Below are 20525 nucleotides of genomic sequence, written 5' to 3'. Positions count from 1 at the left end.
ACATGCTTATAAATGGCGGCCAGTTTAGTACTGGAAATTCTTCACAAAGTCAATCATCTTATAAATTTCGTGCATGGATGGATTTCATTCAACCTTGGTTTATATCTTGAACATCATAAAACCGTAGTTCATAACATTTTGTTGCACACATCAGTTCATTATTTTACTTTTAACGGCCCTATTCCTGCGCCATATTTGACATGTTCACACTAATTCAAACATTACACCTACGTCGTACAGAATATGTCGGGCATTTTATACATTCTTAGTATTTTGCGAAGATGTATTCTAAGAAATAATTTCACATACCCTATACGATATTATAATAATATTTGCGGGAACGCAGTAATATTTCATATTCACGTTAATGTAGTAATTTATAATAAGCCACTAATTTATTTATGGAATGTAGTATTTTGAGATTCAAAATATGAAGTCATTTAAATATTCTCTGGTTTCCTTTTTATAAATAATTCAATGTTTTATAAAATATAAACATTACCACAGAATAGTTTAGATGATATAATACAACTTATACACAATATGTCATTGTTTCCGCACTTATCGTCATCGCGTTGCCCAATTATTGTAGTTGCACGCTGCATTTATCGTCATCATGTTGCCCACTTATCGCATTGGGTTCGCACATTTAAGATATAGCGTTGCCTATTTATACTATGCGGGGGCATTTATCAGGTGCAGCCAACGAGCAATAAATTGAAATACTAGTAGTCAATTCTCTGGGACAAAATTTATGTTATGGGCTGTTTGAAGTATGCTAATTTAATATAATATAAAGGAAAGGGGAGAAATTAAAAACTGTTCATAAGCTACCCTCCACCTGAAAAAATTTCCTTCCCTCCTGCTGACCAAATTCATCTTTCCCCTGCCCTCATTAAAAAAACACTTGTTTGCCTACTCCCCTACCGCCAACTTGCCTTTCTTGCCCTCCTGCTGACCAAATTCATCTTTCCATCCCCCTCATCAAAAAGCGCTTTTCCCCTACTCTTCTCTCGTTATGTGACCTCTTTACAAGGTCAGACAGCCGCTGCCGAGGTGTAACATCAACTTCGTACATTCATAGTGATGACAACTGTTCTGAACTCGCTTACACTTACACTGTTGCAGTACAATTTTAGTGAATATTCACAGTGACAGAACATTGCATTGCTATGCCGATTGGTGGCGTAATTCATCGATTCATTGGCTTCTGTGGGCTTCTTGAATACATTAACCACTCAGCAGATCAGTGGATGAATCGCATTTTCAGTTATTGATAGCACAAGGCTGCCTACATTTAGCAGATGTTATTTCCCCCAATGCGTTTTTTATTATACCCTTCCCTAACCGCCGTTTTGCCCATCCCTGCGATATTTGTTTACGTAAGTACCCTACCCACTAAAAAAAGTTTCCCTGTCCTTTTAGAAATCTGCCCTGCCCACTGGGGGTACTGATATTTCCCGCCACCTACAAAAAATAAAAAAAAATCCCCTGCCCTCATTAAAAATCACTTGGAACAGCTTTTCAGATGAACAGCTCCACTGGCTGCACCTGATTTACCGCAATCGTGTTAAGTATCGTAATCGGGTCGCGCATTTATATCTCTCTAGTTTCCAATTAATATGAGGTTATTACTTGGATACCTCTGTCAGCATCCTTTAAACTATAATTTTGTCATATTACCTCAAACCCTGCAAATAGAAGTTTTCATGGAATCATGGGACGAAACGGTGTGCATTACCGTTTGTCATAAAGGTGATTGACAGGTCATACTTGTTTATAACTCTGGAAGGACAGTTGGAATCTACCAGAAGTGCTGTTGATTTACATAACAAAGGGTGTTTACAACTTTGGAAGGACAATTAAAATCTACCAGGTGTGCTGTTATTTGAATAAAAAAAGATGTTTATGAAACACTGAGTTGCCTATGTGACAAAGCTGCTAGCAAGATCACATTCTGATTGGCTCATGTGGAAACCCAGGTGGTGTCCCTGAATCTGGGCCATTCATGCCTATAAATTGGACAGACTGAGGACTGTTGGGGTACATCATTTCTACTGTGTACCCTGTGTGCAGTTACTGAGATATTGTGAGACAAGAGATACAGGCTTCAATTATCATTCTGTGAGACTTGTATGAACTGCTCTGCGATCTCCTACTTTCAGCAGTGCCCTCCAGAATACCAGTGTTCCTCAGCAAGCAATACTCCTGTATTTCTTCGTTGTGGTGTTGAAGAAGCCATTGACTGTCGTCCATTATTACATCCTGGAACTGTGAGTTATCACCAATGCACACTTTCCTCGGCAATCCCCTATTTTAGTGACTTTATTTATTGTATTTTCTGTGATTTATTTCTTGTAATTATTTTGGGAGGTATTAAAGCCAGTAGCTTTAACTCGATGTTTTGGTGTAGGTGTATTTCATTTCCGGTACTATTGTCTTGTTTACCCGTACTAGCAGTGAAAGAATCTCCAGCCCAATGTGAGTTCTGTGGGTGCCCTCTCATTATCAATAAGCAGGCCTTACACTGCGACAACCTCAAAGTATGCACGAAGACAGCGCAGCTGGAGTATGGACCAACGCACAGCATACTTTGAGATATCCTCGTAATAACCTTATTATTATACATCTTTTCCCTCCAAGGATATACCATTTGGAATACCGAAATCCAAAATGTTTAGAACAGAATCAGCGAACTTCTTTGTGTGAAGTTCGGTCAAACTCTGGTGGCAGCCATGTTTGTTTTTATTATTAGAGGACACTTACGTGCGTAATCATTCTATATTTGGAATTCGCATTTCCTAATATGGTAGGATGACGGCACGCTGTAACTTATGGCGTTACGGTGACAGATGTATAATACATCCCATATTTATCGTCATCGCATTGTCTATTTAGGGTATCCGCACGCTGCATTTATCCCCATGTTCATTTATCGTAATCGGGTGACTCTTATATCAATCGCATTGTCCGTTTTTGACTCCCATGTGCGAAGCACAAAATGGGAGTCTTTGCAGTTAGTGTGTCTGTATGTGTGTATGTGTGTATGTGTGTGTGTATGTGTGTCCGACTGTTCCACTGCTATCTCAAGAACCATACATCGGTTTTTGATGAAACTTGGTGCATAGATGCTCTGGGCCAATGCGCAGATTTGATTAGGTTTTGGTAAAAATCCATGCTCGTTAATTACCTAATTTGCATGATAATTAGCTAATTTTTAGCTGTTCTATGACTGTTCCACTGATATCTAAAGAACCACTCATTGGATTTTGATGAAACTTGGTACATAGATGCTCTGAACATATGCGCAGATTTGATTAATTTTTGGTAAAAATCCGTGCATATTAATTACCTAATTTACATGATAATTAGCTATTTTTTAGTGGTTCCATGACTGTTCCACTGATATCTAAACAACCACTCATTGGATTTTGATGAAACTTGGTACATAGATGCTCTGAACTAATGCTAGGTTTTGATTAGTTTTTGGTAATAATCCGTGGATACTAATTACCTAATTTGCATAATGATTAGTCAATTTTCGGTTTTTCCACTGATATCTCAAGTACTAATCATCACATTTCAAATGAAACTTGGTACATAGATGTCATACGACACTGCACAGACCTGATAGTTTTTATGGTAATATCAGTACATATTAATTACCTAATTTGCATAATTAATTAATTTTCAGCATTTGATATAAGTAGTTAGCATTACATTTCAATGAAACTTGGTACTTACATACTCAAGGACTATGCAGAGATTGATTGTTTTCGATAAATATTTGTGCATATTAATCACCTAATTTGCATAATTAGTTAATTTTCAGCTTTTCCATGGGTATCTCAAGTACTAATCATCGCATTTCAATGAAACTTGGTACATAGATCCTTTAGGACTATGCAGAGACCTGATTAGTTTTAGGGTAAATAATTGTGCATATTAATTACCTAATTTGCATAATTAATTTTCAGCTTTTCTACTGATATCTAAAGTACTAATCATTTACATTTCAATGAATCTAGAATTATGCAGACCCAATTAGTTTCCGGTAAATATTTGTGCATATTAATCACCTAATTTGCATAATTAACCAACTTTCACACTGATATCTCAGGTACTATACATCACATATCAATGAATGTACATGGATGCTGTAGGACAATAGACAGACCTGAATAATTGTGGGTTACAATCTGTACATATTAATTACCTAATTTGCATAATTAACCAATTTTAAGCTTTCACACTGATATCTAAAGTACCGTAAAAACTCCAAAATTTCGACCGGTTTTAAATAATTGGCGTTAGAAATGTGACATGTTTTTAGAGTCGTGGCCGACTTGTAACTCAAAATCTAAACAAAGTCATCAATCAGTGAGTATTATGACAAGCAAAACAAAACATCAAGACGCGCAGAAGAGGTCAGCACAAAACTAATAGGTCAAAAGACAAAGCTGTCTCGCACTACCTAGGAAAACTTGCGAATGTTCGAAGTACAGGTACCCATTGGACAAAAGATACATGGAAGTTTAGCAAACTATCTCCCCGACCCAGTGCAATGTATCCGGTTAGAATCAAAGCTCACGTGTCCCTTATTTGAGGGACCAAATTCTGCCGTAAATTCGCCCTTGGATTAAAAAATAAAATGGGATTTAAGAAAATAAAATGGGACTTTTAAGGTGTATTTTGGCGTCATTTTTCGGACATTTCAATCAATCCTGCCGGCTAAAATAGAGTCTAAGTTTTACCGTAGTCATTGACGTCTGTCTATTCAAGAGTACACGTGTATGATTTTTATCGTGACTAGCGTGAGCGGGTAAGCTTCCTTTCGAGAATGAGCTGTTATCACTGTGAACAATGTTAAATTATTCTTCAGATGACCAGTTTGTTTTTTAAAAACAACTAATTTTTTTATTTAAAAAAAAATCATGCCGTTTTCGCATCAAAATCCAAGCCAAAATATCGTACTACAACATCAATCTCTTCGCATTGCGTTCAATAACATTAACATATTTAAATAAGCTATGGTAATTTGAACACGTTGGCATCATCCAGCTTTTGATTGGTTAATTAGCGATTTGACCTATTTGACCTAAGAGAACATGGCGGATATCCTACAGCATCAAACGTTTATACGAGACCGGAATCATTCGCTTACGATGAAACTTAGTTGACTTTTATTTGTATTTCATAACCATTCAACAAATTTATTTTGTGTACATTATTATAATCACTACTGAGTACAGTAATAATCAACAATTCAGAAACGCAGCATGCCGAGATTTTTGTGTTCGTTTTTATTTGAAACTTCGTTTATTTAGAATATATTTTCGTTACCAATAAAATAAAAATCTCTCAGTCAATCAGAAACCCGGATTCATGCCTTCGAGGAAGGTCCCGTTTGAACGCTCACATCGTTTTTTTTTTTCGTTTGGGGGAAAACTAAAACTGGTCGCAATTTTCGAATAAGAATGAGTCGGCAATTTTTAGTGGAGTCGAAAATTTGGAGGTAAATAAAACACCGAAATCCGGCAAATAAATAGCCAATCGAATTTTTAGAGGGGTCGAAATTTTGGAATTTTCACGGTACTAATTATTCCATTTCAATGAAACTTAGTACAAAGATGCTCTAGGACAATGTACAAACCTAATTAGTTTGGGGTAAAAATCTGTTCATATTAATTCCCTAATAAGCATAATAATTCATAATTTTTTGGTTCTAATCACATTTCAATTAAACTTGGAGACATAGATTTTCTGTTACATTGCGCAGACCTCATTAGTTTTACACTCAAATCTGGTCATATTAATGTTCTGATTTGCATAATTAGTTTTCAGCTAAGTAATTTCGAATTATATTTAATGTGTCTCCAATACTCTCGGCACATGGGAGTTCTTTCTAAGCTTTCTTTGATTCGCATTTGGATCGCAGATTGTTCGGTATCACTTTGCCCATTTTTGGAATTATTATATGTTGCAATATGCAAATTGATACATGTAGACTGATGATTTATTTATTATTGTACAAATAGCTTCAATCTAAGACAGGCAATATAGTTTATTTGGATCACATTAATAACATTACATTTCACAAGTGTTGTGATTGTAAATTTATGCTATTCCTCTTCCTATCGGTATCCGAGTTTCTCACTGCATATTTGTAAAATTATGGTCAGAGCTCTGGCCGATTCTTGATTTGGACTGGAAAAAAGAAGATGTCCACGATATTATGAGTTCTGTTCTGTTCGAGCTTCACAGATTACCCAACAAACAAATTTACGAGCTTGACACATTTATAGAAATAAGACACAAAGCTGTTATTCATGATTCTGAAATACATTACGATGAATGAAAATAGTGCAAGTGAATTGTCAAAATGAAGAACTCTGGAAATTAGCGAAGCCGACTTCCCAACACCAAGCAAGAGATTTGTCAAAATAAACTCAGTTCACACTTGTAAAACTGGTGTTCCTAGTCACTGCCTGGTTTTGATTCCTCGTACCGTTTGCCGTCAACTGAGAAACGGGTGAAATCTGGATAGCAGATAATGTGATGATCTGTAAAAACATGCGGTCCCAGAAGTGTCGGGCATGGACACACATTTTGTAAAGTGTTTCCACCAGGATCATGTATAAAAAGTGTTAAATATCACAACTCTTTGAAAAGTGATTTCACTAGACACACATTTTGGAAAAAGTTTCCACCAGAAATATGTATTAAAAAAGTGCTTATCATCGCAACCATTTGAAAAGTAAAACACAAACTGAGTATTGACAAGTGCTCGTAACAGGGACACATTTTAAAATGTATTTATTGTGCAGCTGAATAAGCGTGTTTATGAAATTCAAACCTTTCGTGAATATGTAGATACGATACCCAATATTAGTGAAAATTAAAACTTCAAAACAGATGAGTAATGAACTGAAACGAACAATAACATCTTTGCAGCCATTCCTCACTGAAATTGCCGAATGTAGTCTCTCCGGGCACATTAAATTCATGGGGAATAAAATAGTGGGACAAAACAAATTAAAATTATTTAAAACTATTACCTATTAAACCAGAGTTCCTCTATAGGACGAGGGAACTGAACCAACAATAACCCATATTAACAGGACAACATTAATTCCAAATATTACCAGTGTCATCTTGTACCCTCCGATCGTTTCTCTTAAAATCGGAAAACTAAAATATTATCAAATTCCAGTGAGTAATATTTAGTTATTTGCGATTATTGTTTCAAACAATGCGATATTTGATTCAGAAATATGCGATGTGAATTGTTATTGTTATAAAATAACGCGCATGTAATGTGAAAACTAAAATATGACCATGCACCATTAACACGAATTGAACTGCATTTTCCTGTCAAATTCTGCAACATTTCTATGATTTTATTTGGTAACTTTGATCTTGTCTCTGGGAATGTTATGGCATGGACGTTATGTAGTACGGAATTCTCTGATCCTGTAAATGCATGAACTTGAGTTTAATCAATTATCCCGCTCATAAAGGAACAACGGAAGGCCGCAGCAAATATCAATGTATTACACAACTTCCGACGCTGGTTCTATCAATTACACGTTCCACACGCTTCGTAACGGAGTTACACTATCATCATACCTTCAAGTTTGTTTAGGATAACTTCCGGCCCCTATCATCTCAGAAAATCAAAACACGAATATGCCACACTCCCGATAGTATAATTCCATTAGGGACAACATCAAAAGTTCAATGTAGGATAAAAACCTTAATTACTTTAGTTTTTTCTCAAAACACCCCCCCCCCCCCCACTGAAACTTAATTGATAAATATTGATCATGGCATCAGACTACATTCACCATTAAATACAAATTGATAATCGGACAGTAGTATGGCATAGCAGTTGGTTCTAGGTCCATGCCCTGAAATTGACCTCATTTGACGTACATATTTACACTGGGACCAAACTATTTTCTTGTCTTGGATGTGTTTTTTTCATTTTCTGTCAGTTTTGTCCATGATTGCGTAGAAAAATACAAATACTCCAAGATTTTCTTTGACTTTTTTATAGGATGGAAAGTTTTTGAGGTCACCCCCAGCCATAAACTAAAGCAAATGAGATTTTTATCCGACATCGATCTTTCGATGCCGTCCCTCATGAATGAGCGTGCGCACGACACAAGTTACCAGTTACTTAAACACGCAACATTCATTATTGTTCGTCGTGAACACCGTCGTTGATGAAAGTTATCTGAAAATGAAGAAGTAGCAAACTAATTGATTGTTCAATAATTGTTTTCATATCGTATTCAATGTATTTATTACATTTTTAAATATCAATTAAATGGTTAAGTATTATTAGAGACTTAGAGGAGCTCGTTTAAATTGGACGCAAATTTGCACAGGTGTGTGGTAATCACCATATTGGGATTCAACACCGAGGCTCCGCCAATAGAATAAGAGCTGTACAGAAAATGAATGTGATGATTAGATCACAGGGAATTAACGCCTGTTTAGCGCTGAGTCATCTAGCTTACTAACTCGAGCATTGATTGCAACACCTTGCATTTTTAATTTCATCGGTTATTCAACGTGTGACAGGTACATGGTATGCACACTCACAAAATACTAAAATTGGTAAATTTATCGATACATGCACAGTATGACTTGCTGACAAATGTGACGTGTGTGAGCATTTGTTTCCAATAAATACAGTCGATAATAAGTACTGTGTACATTATAGATGCATACCGTAGACGGCATACAAAAGTGTCCTGTATATGAACACTTATCTAATCGGGTGTTTAGATTGAAACATTGCATGCGTGTTTGTTTTTTGAAGTGCCTCAAAATAAAACAGTTAAAAAGAAGTGTTTTAGTTACTCAAATGAAATTGTGTACATGCCATATACATAAACACTTATAAAACATGCATTGTCGAGTGTTTTACCTTGAAACATTACATGTGTGTTTGTTTTAGGAAGTGCTTCATGATAAACCAATTTGGAAGAAAAGTGTTTTAGTTACTCGTATGAACTAACACGTGTATCAAAATGTATCGAATTGAAAACACGACACAATGTATTGTACAATGAATAATTGATTATGGAACTAAATTGAACATCATTCCCATGAGTCATTTCAATTTGCTCACCTAGCATACTTCATATGTATGCTTCAACAATTTACATGGTAATGTTATTAACTATTATTAATTCATTTTATTAACAAACGCTTCAGCGTGGTATTAAGAGTTTGTTTTCAGGAGTGGGTGATACCAAGGTGGAAAATGGTTGTACATATGGGGGTAATTTCTGGAATTACAATAGAGAGGGTTCAGTCTGAATTACATTTTGTAGTGTTTTCATGTTTCGTCTGATATTTCTGTGGTATTCTGCTGCTGTAACTAATGCAAGATTTGTTCTGAAATTCAGCGTATTGTGTGCACTCACGGGTTATTCGTTTTTTGCTGAAAACACCCCTATTTTTCAATGGTAGAGTTGAACCAGTTTCACTCCCACTGGGAAATCTGCATTGTTGCTTGAATGAGAGCTAATTAAACACATTTTCCGGACCGGCGGAAGAGTATGTAACAGCCAATTTTAACAGCCTGTCACGTGATTTTACTAAGAATGTTTACATGGAAAGAGGCTATTCCATTTTACGCAGGAATAATTGGGAGTAGAATATGTGAGGGATTGTATCAACAGAGATATGTAAACTAAAAAATAATATCTAACCTTTTTTGCATCGCTTAGCATTTCTGTTTTAGTATACTGGTTTGAAAATGTTGAATTGGCATGCTTTGCGATGTGTTTTTACTGAAACGCCCCTAATGGTTGAATCCCGGGTTTGAACAGCGCACCACGTGATTGTTTTGAAAACAATGGATTGAAGGATTGGCACGATAGGGCGCCGTCCGATCTCGGTGGAACCCCCGGATGGAATCTCAGACTAGTCTGAGGTGGGACGTTTCGAAGTCACTCGTCCGACTCCGTATGTCATCGTCTAGGCAATAACGTTCCTTTTACAATGAGATAAAAATAATTTCAGCGACACAACTTAGAAACATCACATAGTAACAGGCTCTAAAATTATATCTATTATAAAACAAATCAACCGACAACCAATTTGAGTTCTACGCGTGATTTTAATGCGTTCAAAAATTTTCCATTTCAAACTGTGCATATACAAAGCGGTTTATCGAAATGTATACTAATTAGGTAACTTGTCACTGATAAAAGTTACTGAAAACATTTTGAGCAATAGTACTAGAGTGAAATGTATACGTTCCTCTGCAATCTCCATACATTTCGTAACTTGCTACGATCACGGTAAAGAATAAAATATATGGCTACTTTCAACAGTTTGTATCAAAACCGTGTCTCAAAAACACTTTTATATCAGTTTTCCGTTTATTTTTTTTCATCTCGTAGCGATAGAATCAGTCAATTTAAAACTATTATGCGTGCTCTCAAAAAGCATTTTGGTACAATTTTACTGAAAAGACGAGTTTTCATTGCACATGAATATTAATTTATTTATTTCAACCAATCGTGTCATGTAACCCCCCTGGTGAAAGAAGTGATTATTTTCTTTAAAAATGATTAATGTAATCACCGATTTCATTTTTTGCGAGGCGGTGAACTATGTCATAGAGAGGGTTTGTACTGAATATGCAATATGTAGCGTTCTTCTGCAGTATTATACTGTTAGGTGAATTAATAATGAAATGCTCTCCATTTTAATAAACTGGATTCTGTCCACAGATTTATTGAAATTTTCTATTATGTTATGTACTATCTAAATATTCTATTTTCACTATACAATTACTTTTGTCAAATTACGTAAACACATGCGCTGCTAATAGAGGACACACGGTATCAAAATATTATCATTTCTTTTACATTACTATATATGACAATAATTTTTTTTTACGATTTATTTTTCACTGGGGATTAGTATTAAATATCCTCTCTGGCCTTATCTAATGAGTTCTTATCACTCGATCATTACATCAGTACATTGTGCTGCAATACCTTGAAAAGTTTAACCTCAAAGACATGTTAAACCTTTTAAGTGGTATTGTCTTCCAATTTTCATAAAAAAAATTATCATTTCCTCTTTCAAAAAATATATTGTATATTATATTATACCAGTATATTGATGGTGTTAATCCATTGATTTGATTGGTCCAAACACAAAATTTGCATATGCAATCCATGGTATATTGGCTGATAATGCACGGCTAAACTTAGTGGCCCTGGAACATGAATTGACTACAGGTTTAATACGGAAATACATAAAACCGGTATTTTTTTATTTTTAGGGAAATATAGTGGTTGAATTTTAGAAGAATATTGAAAAAAATACTGAATTAAAAACATCTGAAAAGTTATATAACTATAATATTGCTTTTTGTTAATGGTGGGATCCAAGTTGTGAGCGTCGGTCGTTGGGTGATTGTCGTTCGCCACACAAACCTAAACCACCGTCCCTTAACATCGTGAGGTGCCTACACGAACGCCAGGACGCTATGTTCTCAGGGTTGTTACTTTGAGATGGATTGCGAACTTCCAACAAAGAAAACATGATCTTTAAGTACAAGATATAATTGAGGGATTTAATGACATAAAAATGCAAAAAACTATGAGTCACAGGCAAAAATGTATGCCACCAATAACAACCGGTGTCCGGTAGCGGCAGCTGACAAAATTGCAGTGCACCCGGGTAATTGCCATCTGTTTCAAAAAACACGGGACAACGCAGGATTCGACGACGATATATGGTATTGTAATTCTTCACTATGGGTAAATAAATTACAGGAGATGATGAAGGTAATTTCGAAAGCTACAGATTTGTGCCGAGTGTACACCAACCACTGTATTAGAGCGACGGCGTGCAAAGTCTTTCGGCCGGAGTTGAGACAAGGCATATCATGTACGTGTCACAAAAACGATGCGAAAATCCGATCTTACACCATCAAACTTACCCCAGAACAACGACCTAACTTGTCAGTCATACTGTCACAAAACTTTGGTTATACCAAAGGTATCCAGGTCAGATGTTGGAACCGAGGTCGCTGTGCCGGTCGCCGTACGTGATACACCGCGTCCCGCCGCGTACCGCTGAACGTCAAATATCCACAGTTACAAGTAGTATGATGAGTCACAAAACCGGTTTATTTCACAACTGTACTTTCAATGGGCAAATTACAGTCCAAATTGTACAACAACCGGAATGAAAACGTGGAAAATCCGTTGTTTAAATGATCCAAACTGTACACGACCCTGTATTTCAAATCGCGTTGTGCGTCAGTAAAAGGTCAGAAAGGTCATCCTTTGTTATGCTAATATGTGTGTTTACGCTGCTCTAGTATTCAACGTGGATATGTTTTTTTTCATGTGGAATAAAAATTAGTTTGTATTCAATTTGAACTGTGTTGCGCATGTAATTTTTGTATGCATTCAGCGTACAACTACATACTATTCTTATAAATATCCATGTTCAAGGGCCACCATAATCATGATCTTTTAGTAGATGAAAGTAAACTCTTTTTTTACAAGTTTTATCGAATTGTCAATATACTGGTATAATATAATAGCAATAACCCCCGCGGAAGTTGGGTATACCACTTGATATTGCACAATTCACTCCATATATGCACTCGCCTGCGGCTCGTGCATATATGTCGTGAATTGTGCAATATCTCGTGGTATACACGCCTTCGGCGGGGGTTATTGCTTAACTATACTGTGTGCAGTATCCCACTTGAATTTACATAAAAAGATTCAGTCAATCTTACTTTCAGTTGGAAGTCATATTTTTTATTCAATATTTTGTCAGTTGCGAACACTTTGCACACTTCGGTGTTAATCAATACTTATAAAAGATTTTTATTTTTCCACTCACAAATAAAATATAAAAACTCTTAGTTTCTTTCTTATTTGTGACTACTAATGTAAACTAACCATTGTCATTTTGATACACAAATATACCTTTTGACCCTGAAACGCCCCCTACGTAGTACTGTGGAATACTTCATTTTCACTGAAAACATTTTTCCGCTAAAATAAATTCCAGTGAAAATGCCATTTCCCCTATACTCTTTTGAGACTTGACACAGCACAGTGAAAATTAGATCCACACGTAATGACTGAACACTTTTCAGCGAAAATAAATTCTAAGTGAAATTCTATGTGACTTCATGAGAGTTGGAAATGAACAAATTATATGACACCCTCCCTACCCCTCCATATACACTACATCCCCAAAACATCTTTTTACTAGTATATTCTATGTGACTTCATGAGAAATTGAAATAAACAAATTATATGACAACGAACGTAATTATAATTCCAGCCTCTAGTTCAGCACTGGTTAAATAAACTAGCTCGTCTTCATGCCAAGTTATTCATTGCCTGCATCAGTTACTTCAAATTCTATGTTTCAATCCCAGGAATTTCACTTGCTATTAATTGCATGGGAGTGCCAGTCTTTTATTTTCTATTGTAATGTCAATTTCTTGCGATTACTCGGAACATGGTGCTGTAACCACAGACCGTCTAGGTGCTGTAACTATCCTGGTATAAGCACCGGTTAGGCAGGCTTGAACTATGCATGTGAAACCAGCTGAGAGGTATATCCGACCCTATAGATTTCTCATTGTATGGTAATTATTTGCTGCAAATGCAACAAAAATCAAAAAAAAAAATATTACCCACACAGCATTCTACAGGTTACTTGTTCTATAGAAAATGTATACACTGACAATGAAAGGCGTACATAATTGCAACGAAACTGAAAAACGCGTTTCTCTAATCGTCTCTTTATTTAGTTTTGTGCCGTATTCAAGACAGCTGCCCCCAATATAGTAAATATCGATATATTAACAGCTTTTATTTTATTATCACACGTACGCCAGCTGACTGATCTGCCATCTAAGATTCACTCGTTTTGAGTTAGATGTAAAACTGTGCGATGAATCGACAACGTGCAATGTCATGGAACTCCCAGTTACACAAGTTTTAACTGGGATAAATAAGATGGAACAAAACTTGCTCATGGTGTTGCAAAAATGTCTTCCATTTCTGTGTTACCTTGCATTTGTCTGACGACTGGATCATGGCTTCAAAGGTTTTAGAATCTCATCAAATTTGGATCGCTTAGAAATCCATCTGATTTTTACGATGTACTTTCCCTATTGGAGGTAATGGGAGATATTTGAAAACACCAGGGATAGCAGAATTTTGAAATCACAACTCGACACACGGAAATTTAAAGACTCGTAAATCTTTTTTCCCCGAAAATTTGTAAAAAAAAATATCCACCAATTGTTTTTTTCTTTTGAAAAAGTATTTTGATATATAATAGTCCAATTTATACGTCATGAAATCAAAAATACATCATTGAAAAATAGAACAGGAAAATAACCATAAAAATATAAATTACTGTAGAATAATAATAATAATAATAATAATATCTTATCGTATTCAACTGTCGGCTAGATATCAAACGATCGGTGATTCAGTAAAACTAGACATACCAGAAAAGACCGTAGTGTTTTCAGAATAGGGTGTATTGATATAACAGTATTTAAACACAGTACATTCAGTAGTTCCAGTACAGTACGGTTTTCGCACATTTCGGCAATTTGTCGCACATTTACCTATTAAATTCTGTTTCGCCTTGTAGCCAATTTACATTCCTTCCTTTGCTTTCGAATCGCATAGTATCATCGCGCACACACGTACTTTTCCAGCGTAAGTAAATATGCGACAATAAATGCGCGATAAATGGACAATGCGATGGAAATAAATGCAACTTGAAATACCATGAATGGACAAAGCGACGTTGAAAACTGTGCGACCCAATGGGCGATGGGAAGCACGTTGACAATAAATGAGCGACCCGATTGCAATAAATGTACAATGCGGTGGAGATAAGTGCAGCGTTCGAATGCCCTGACATGAGCAACGCGATGGTGATAAATGCAATGTGTGAATACCGTAAATGGGCGATGACGATAACTACGGAACCAATGACAGATTGCGTACAAACTGTACTATACCATAGAGACTATTCTGTGATAATATTTTATCTAAGACTGCAGTAATTATAAATAATACTTTGTGACAGTTACCTCGAGAACAAAGAATACTTATTGATTATCTCAAAATATTGCATTTCATTTGTATCCATTAGTGTTGTATCATATATGACTGTATCATCAAAGTAAATATAATGAATAATAAAGAATAAAACAAAGTCCCCACACCTTTTCATTGTGATATTATAATAGTATGTGGTACATATATCTTACAATACGTCTTTGCAAAAGGTATATATGGAAATCTTCAAGACATATTTTAATAATATATCTTCGAATTTGATATAAAAAATAAAAATCATTCAAATCTAGTTGCAATATGGCGAGCATGCTCTGTTATAATACACGTGCATGTCCAAAAGTGTACATTTTGAACTTGAGGAAGCATATCAAATTCGGCCACCTTTTGTTGAATCGCAAAAGTAGTACAATAGGAAATGATCGGTCTGAGATATAGGTATACTGTACATGAAAAAATAAACACACAAGCGCACACTATAAAAAAATGTTGAGAGATGGAAGTCTATCGACGTGACTTCTCAGGTTGCCAGACTCATCAGTTTGCCAGTCCTCTAGGTTTGTCAGGCTCCTCAGGTTGTCACGCCAACAGGCCGCAGTCTTCTGAAGATATGACGAATGTAAGTCAGCTTGACCAGATCAAAGGCGAACTGAATGAACTCAACGATGGTCAAGAACGAAAATCCACAGAATAACCCGAGACTACCACCAATACTGCTCAATAACACCTCCTCCTGAGTGGGAGTGATATATTCAAAATGATTAGTGGTTCACATCTCCCGGAATAGCGATTTACACAAGTACACCTGGAGCGTTGATTAACTATGGATTGAGTGACTAAGGTGATAAAATAGTTGGTAAAGGTATAGCTAGTACAATAGCCAGGTTATTGAAGCGTTAGTCTAGTTAGTATGGCGTGTGTGTTGGCTGCTAAAGCCCGTTCCCTATGGTGTTTAAAATTAAGGGTTGCAAATAGCAATTACGACCGTCAAGACGTAGACAACAGCTCTATGAAGTTGTGAAAATTTCGATTGACAGACGTGAAATACTTGTTATTATTATACTTACCGAAATCTCTGGCTTCTCGGTAATTGCTTCAAAATTCAACTCATCAAAGTAGAGCTCAATACGAATAAGATTTTGCCTACAAATTACACAAAACATATTATTGATAACGCCCCTAATGCTCTGTATTGGGAATACAATAATGCTTAATTGTGACTGTAAATGCACCCCTTTTGCTGAGGTGAACGCAGGCAATTTAATATTTAGAATAACATATACATACGAATGCATGGTTCGTAACTATGGGTTCTCACCTAACACTTTCTAGATCATTAATATTCAACGTTTTCGGGTTTTCGGCATGTATCTGTTTCAGTAAGTGTTTCTGAGAGAAAATACAAGTAAATTATATTATGAAATGTTACAAAAAGTTGAATTATACACATTCATTGCACGAAACAACTATGTGTTTTATTTTAAGCGACTAGCGGCGAGATTTCCAGTATGTCGAATACAACCATGGTACGAGGATTAATGAGTGAAGTGCACAGGAAATAAGTTAAATAAAATCCCTATTACTAGTATATTAAAGTTATTCCCGGGGAGTTACCCCGGGGTTACTTACCAAATACGTATTTGAAGGCCACAGAGACTGTGATATAGATGTTTCATAGTAAAGTTCCCTGAAAATCGTTTTATCATTAGTTAGTTAAACACATGAGCTTATTGATTAATAAAATCATTATACATCGATTATTGTTTCATTGTCTGTGTGTCGATCACGTTGATTGGATGTTTTCAAATCATTTTGTTTCTTGGCAGGTAACCGAATAGCCTTGGTTCATTACATATAAAATACTGTAAGAGCTTATTCTGTCGTTCTTCATGGAATAATAATGATCAATTACAAATATTCACAATACAAAAATGTTTCTAAAATTGGCCTTTGTTGCATAACGTAAATTAGTAGTACATTCATTCTCTGATTATATTAGTGAATACTGTAGTTGAGCTTATATTTGAATAATACGGCGCAAAATATCATGAAATAATTATGCGAATTATTCACTTTTATATTTTTCCGCTCTTTATGCAAACTAGTTTCTTTCAAAACCTTGAACCGTAGAGCACATATGACTGGTGTCTTTGTGCGTCTTCTGAACTTAATATTCATTCGTTTCATTGATTGAGCAAGAAAATCAGTTTCTTTCCTATATCTAAGATCAGCAAATTAAAAAGAATTGAATTATGTAGCTCTAAAAAGCACCACAAACCAGGAACGCAAGCGAATGAGAGAGTTTGGAACCCCGCATGCTGAGTCTTGGCGTCATTAAGTGTCTCATCAATTCATCGAAACCGATGTTAGAATACGTCTAAAGTAGCCCTATTACAAGAAATGCCCATGAAATTAATTATAATGTTTTGCGAAATGCTTAACTGCTGTTGCCATTTTTCATTTCATTCAAGTTTTTGGGTCATGGAAGCTATTTTCACCCTTGATGTGTTATTTACATGACGTATTTTCAAAAGCGCTGACAATGAATTTCGCTAACTGCTTCGTTTTTGTTCAAGGTGATGTGGGACAGTGAGTTGCCGGGACATCATCTTAATATAAAGTCTATGTTAATCAAAGCTTAGCACAGTGAGACACTGCATAACGAAGCGTAATAAATAACATGTTAGAAAATCAACATATCATATGGGACACAATGAAAGCTAATCCACCCCTTGATATGCATATATGTATATCACATTAGTTTACTTACTTGCAGGCTTCTTGACATTCACATCCCAATATGTTCTGCTGAAGAGCGTAGTACATCAGCTGCCTGCACGTATCTGGTAAGTATATCCAAAGTATGATTAATTACATTGCATGGGTCCGCGTATTGCACAACAAAACAGCCAGTGAAACGAATCACACATTATTAACTACTTAGAATCATCTATCAAGAAATGGTAATCTAGGTGAATATAGAATGTCACGTGGGAAGTGTAACAATTTGAAGTACAACTTACCCTGAGTGCGATTCAATAGCATACATCGAGAAGCATTCCTTAGCATAGTATCGACACATCTACAGTATTCCATCATTCTGTCCTGGATACAGGATTCTTCGCATGCCTGTATGGTTAGAATTAGAAATGAACAGGCCATGAAATCGCCGGTGTTTTGTTTTTTCGAACAGGTGGTCATTTTGATTACCTAACTTGAGAATGAAGAATAGAGTATAGAAATTAAACTCAAGCATTATTTTGGTTTAACAGCATTTTACCAAATTCGCGCCACGACGTACAAGATTATTGGACATGCAAAAAGAAACGCTGTTTGATAAATGTTAGTAGTTTAAATTCTTTCTTTGCATATTATTGTATGGTGAAAATAAATTCAGATGAATACACTAGTTTGTGGCAATGTATAACGATAAATGTGCAAATAATTTTCCTAATTAATAAATATTCCTGCTTTCGAATTTGCGAAGCTTGCCGTGGCTACCGAAAACAGAATACTTAGTAATTAAGCTTTATATGGAATGGTTGGAATTACCGATGCCTTGTAGTACTTGCCGTAGTCAGTTTCGTAATGAGTGGTAGTGACACATGTGCCGTAAGGCGCTGGTTGACGATAAACACGTGTCTGTAAGAAACAATGTTACGTTTAGTTTACTGTAACCTTAAATCGTGATTGAATGAATACCAACAATATGAGTATGAAATTAACATGAGATTGTGTAATACATTAGTAATATCAAAACTAAATTATGCGCGCGAAACATAAAATGTGAAATATCCAATCCAATAGGCAGACGCAGACAATATCAGAATCAACAAGCAAATTTACAATGCCGGAAAAAACAAAAGAGACAAGCACAACACAGTCAATTCAGGAAAAAACATACATCTCCTGAAAACCAACAAAGAGGTTAGGTATTTCGAAACGAGTGAGAACGCCCCGTCTCGTTGCAGCACCTGTCACACACCTCAAAGGAATAAGCCCGATGAAAAGTTATTTAGAAAACATTTCTCCAACCAACAAACTTACCCGGCTCTAACCTAACTTCAATAAGTAAGGAAAGCAGCCCATTGAAACTACCACTACAACAAACAGTAGTTCCAAATTCGGTTTTCCAAAATCGTCACTAAAATAAATTACTAAATATCTTAAAGTAGCGAGACTATTATTTGTGTTGAAAATTACGATTTCCACATTTATTTATTAATTGATGAAATGCACTATAATCTTTCATCTGACAAAGTCAACTTAACCTAGAATGCCATGTAAGTTGGTTAAAATGTAGATTTTCTGAAGGGAAGCAAGGTAGCTTCAGTAGTGTTTTCTAAAATCAACAACACAGGTTTAATTTGTGTGCCTATATGTTTCAAAGATTAACTCAAGACAAAGCAATGTTAGGATGTGTTATTAGTAGCTATCTGACACACAATGAGTGTTTCCAAACATTTGAGTGGTTTGTCTCCGCCCCTGTCTATTTCACAGATTAGTCATTTGCATATGAATGTGTCAGACACAAGGTCACACAGCCACTGAAAAAATCATTGATTTTAGTGTTTTCATTTGCCGATTTTATCGAACTATAGCTATCTCATTCCTTTATTGTTTTGGTTTCCAATAGCCTTACACATTTGAATGCCTCTACACATGTTAAAACAGACCTTGATCGGAAAACAAATCGCTTGTGCAGATAAACAAGCTTGAAAATCTTTGCTGTGACTTCATCGACGTTTTCTAGGAATTTATGCTTTTCAAAATACAAGGTCTTTAACAAAAAATAACGTATATTTATTGTCGTCGGATTAACACCAAATTTTCACAGCTTTAAGGTAACAATGAGAGGAACTTGAATGTGTCCAGACAAACTATTTCATGGATTATTTACCAATGTGTTGTGGTTTGAGTTGGGGTCAATGCGACTAAAACAGAAATTAAAATTCAGGACACTACTTTTCAAAACGCATTGCTTGAATAAAACTGCCCAGACACATTCAATTTACCAGACTATTGAACAACTAGGAAAAGTGAAAACAAAACTTCTTATCACCAGCATAAATGCGTAATTATTTTTTTTACAAAAAAAGTAATTTTTCACTTTTCATTAAGTAACGCACAGTAGAATGCAGATACGGGCATGGCAAACACACCTTTGAAAAGCTTGAAGTCTGGCGATTTCAAAAATATATACTTCCGTCTATATACGACGTCTATTTGTAGTCGTTTGGTCCCAATTAGAAGATGAAAACAAGTATGCAAATAATAGTCCCGCTACCTTAAATAGTTCTAATCAACAACATTTCATTTCTATTTCACATGTGTGCGTATGCGATATAACAGTTAGATGTCAACTATGAAGTGCTTTGGTTAATGGTGTGCATGCATCTTCGTCCTTCC

General features: G+C 35.7%; 1 protein-coding gene across 1 annotated transcript in view; it reads right to left on the bottom strand.

Moving 5' to 3' along the window:
• Positions 1–15331: 15331 nt before the first annotated feature.
• Positions 15332–20525, bottom strand: part of LOC102800914 (uncharacterized) — a 29862-nt gene continuing 24668 nt past the window's right edge. Inside the window, exons 15-21 of the mRNA XM_085500631.1 lie at positions 18669–18758; positions 18140–18245; positions 17887–17959; positions 16746–16803; positions 16435–16505; positions 16184–16259; positions 15332–15849 (exon numbers count right to left, since the gene is read on the bottom strand). Coding sequence (XP_085356757.1) covers positions 15688–15849; positions 16184–16259; positions 16435–16505; positions 16746–16803; positions 17887–17959; positions 18140–18245; positions 18669–18758 — 636 coding nt within the window. The 3' untranslated portion in view covers positions 15332–15687. The remainder of the gene's footprint in view (positions 15850–16183; positions 16260–16434; positions 16506–16745; positions 16804–17886; positions 17960–18139; positions 18246–18668; positions 18759–20525) is intronic.

Source organism: Saccoglossus kowalevskii, chromosome 6 (assembly GCF_978046115.1).
Source record: "Saccoglossus kowalevskii chromosome 6, keSacKowa6.1, whole genome shotgun sequence".
NCBI lineage: Eukaryota > Metazoa > Hemichordata > Enteropneusta > Harrimaniidae > Saccoglossus > Saccoglossus kowalevskii.
This window is presented reverse-complemented; position numbering and strand designations above follow the sequence as displayed.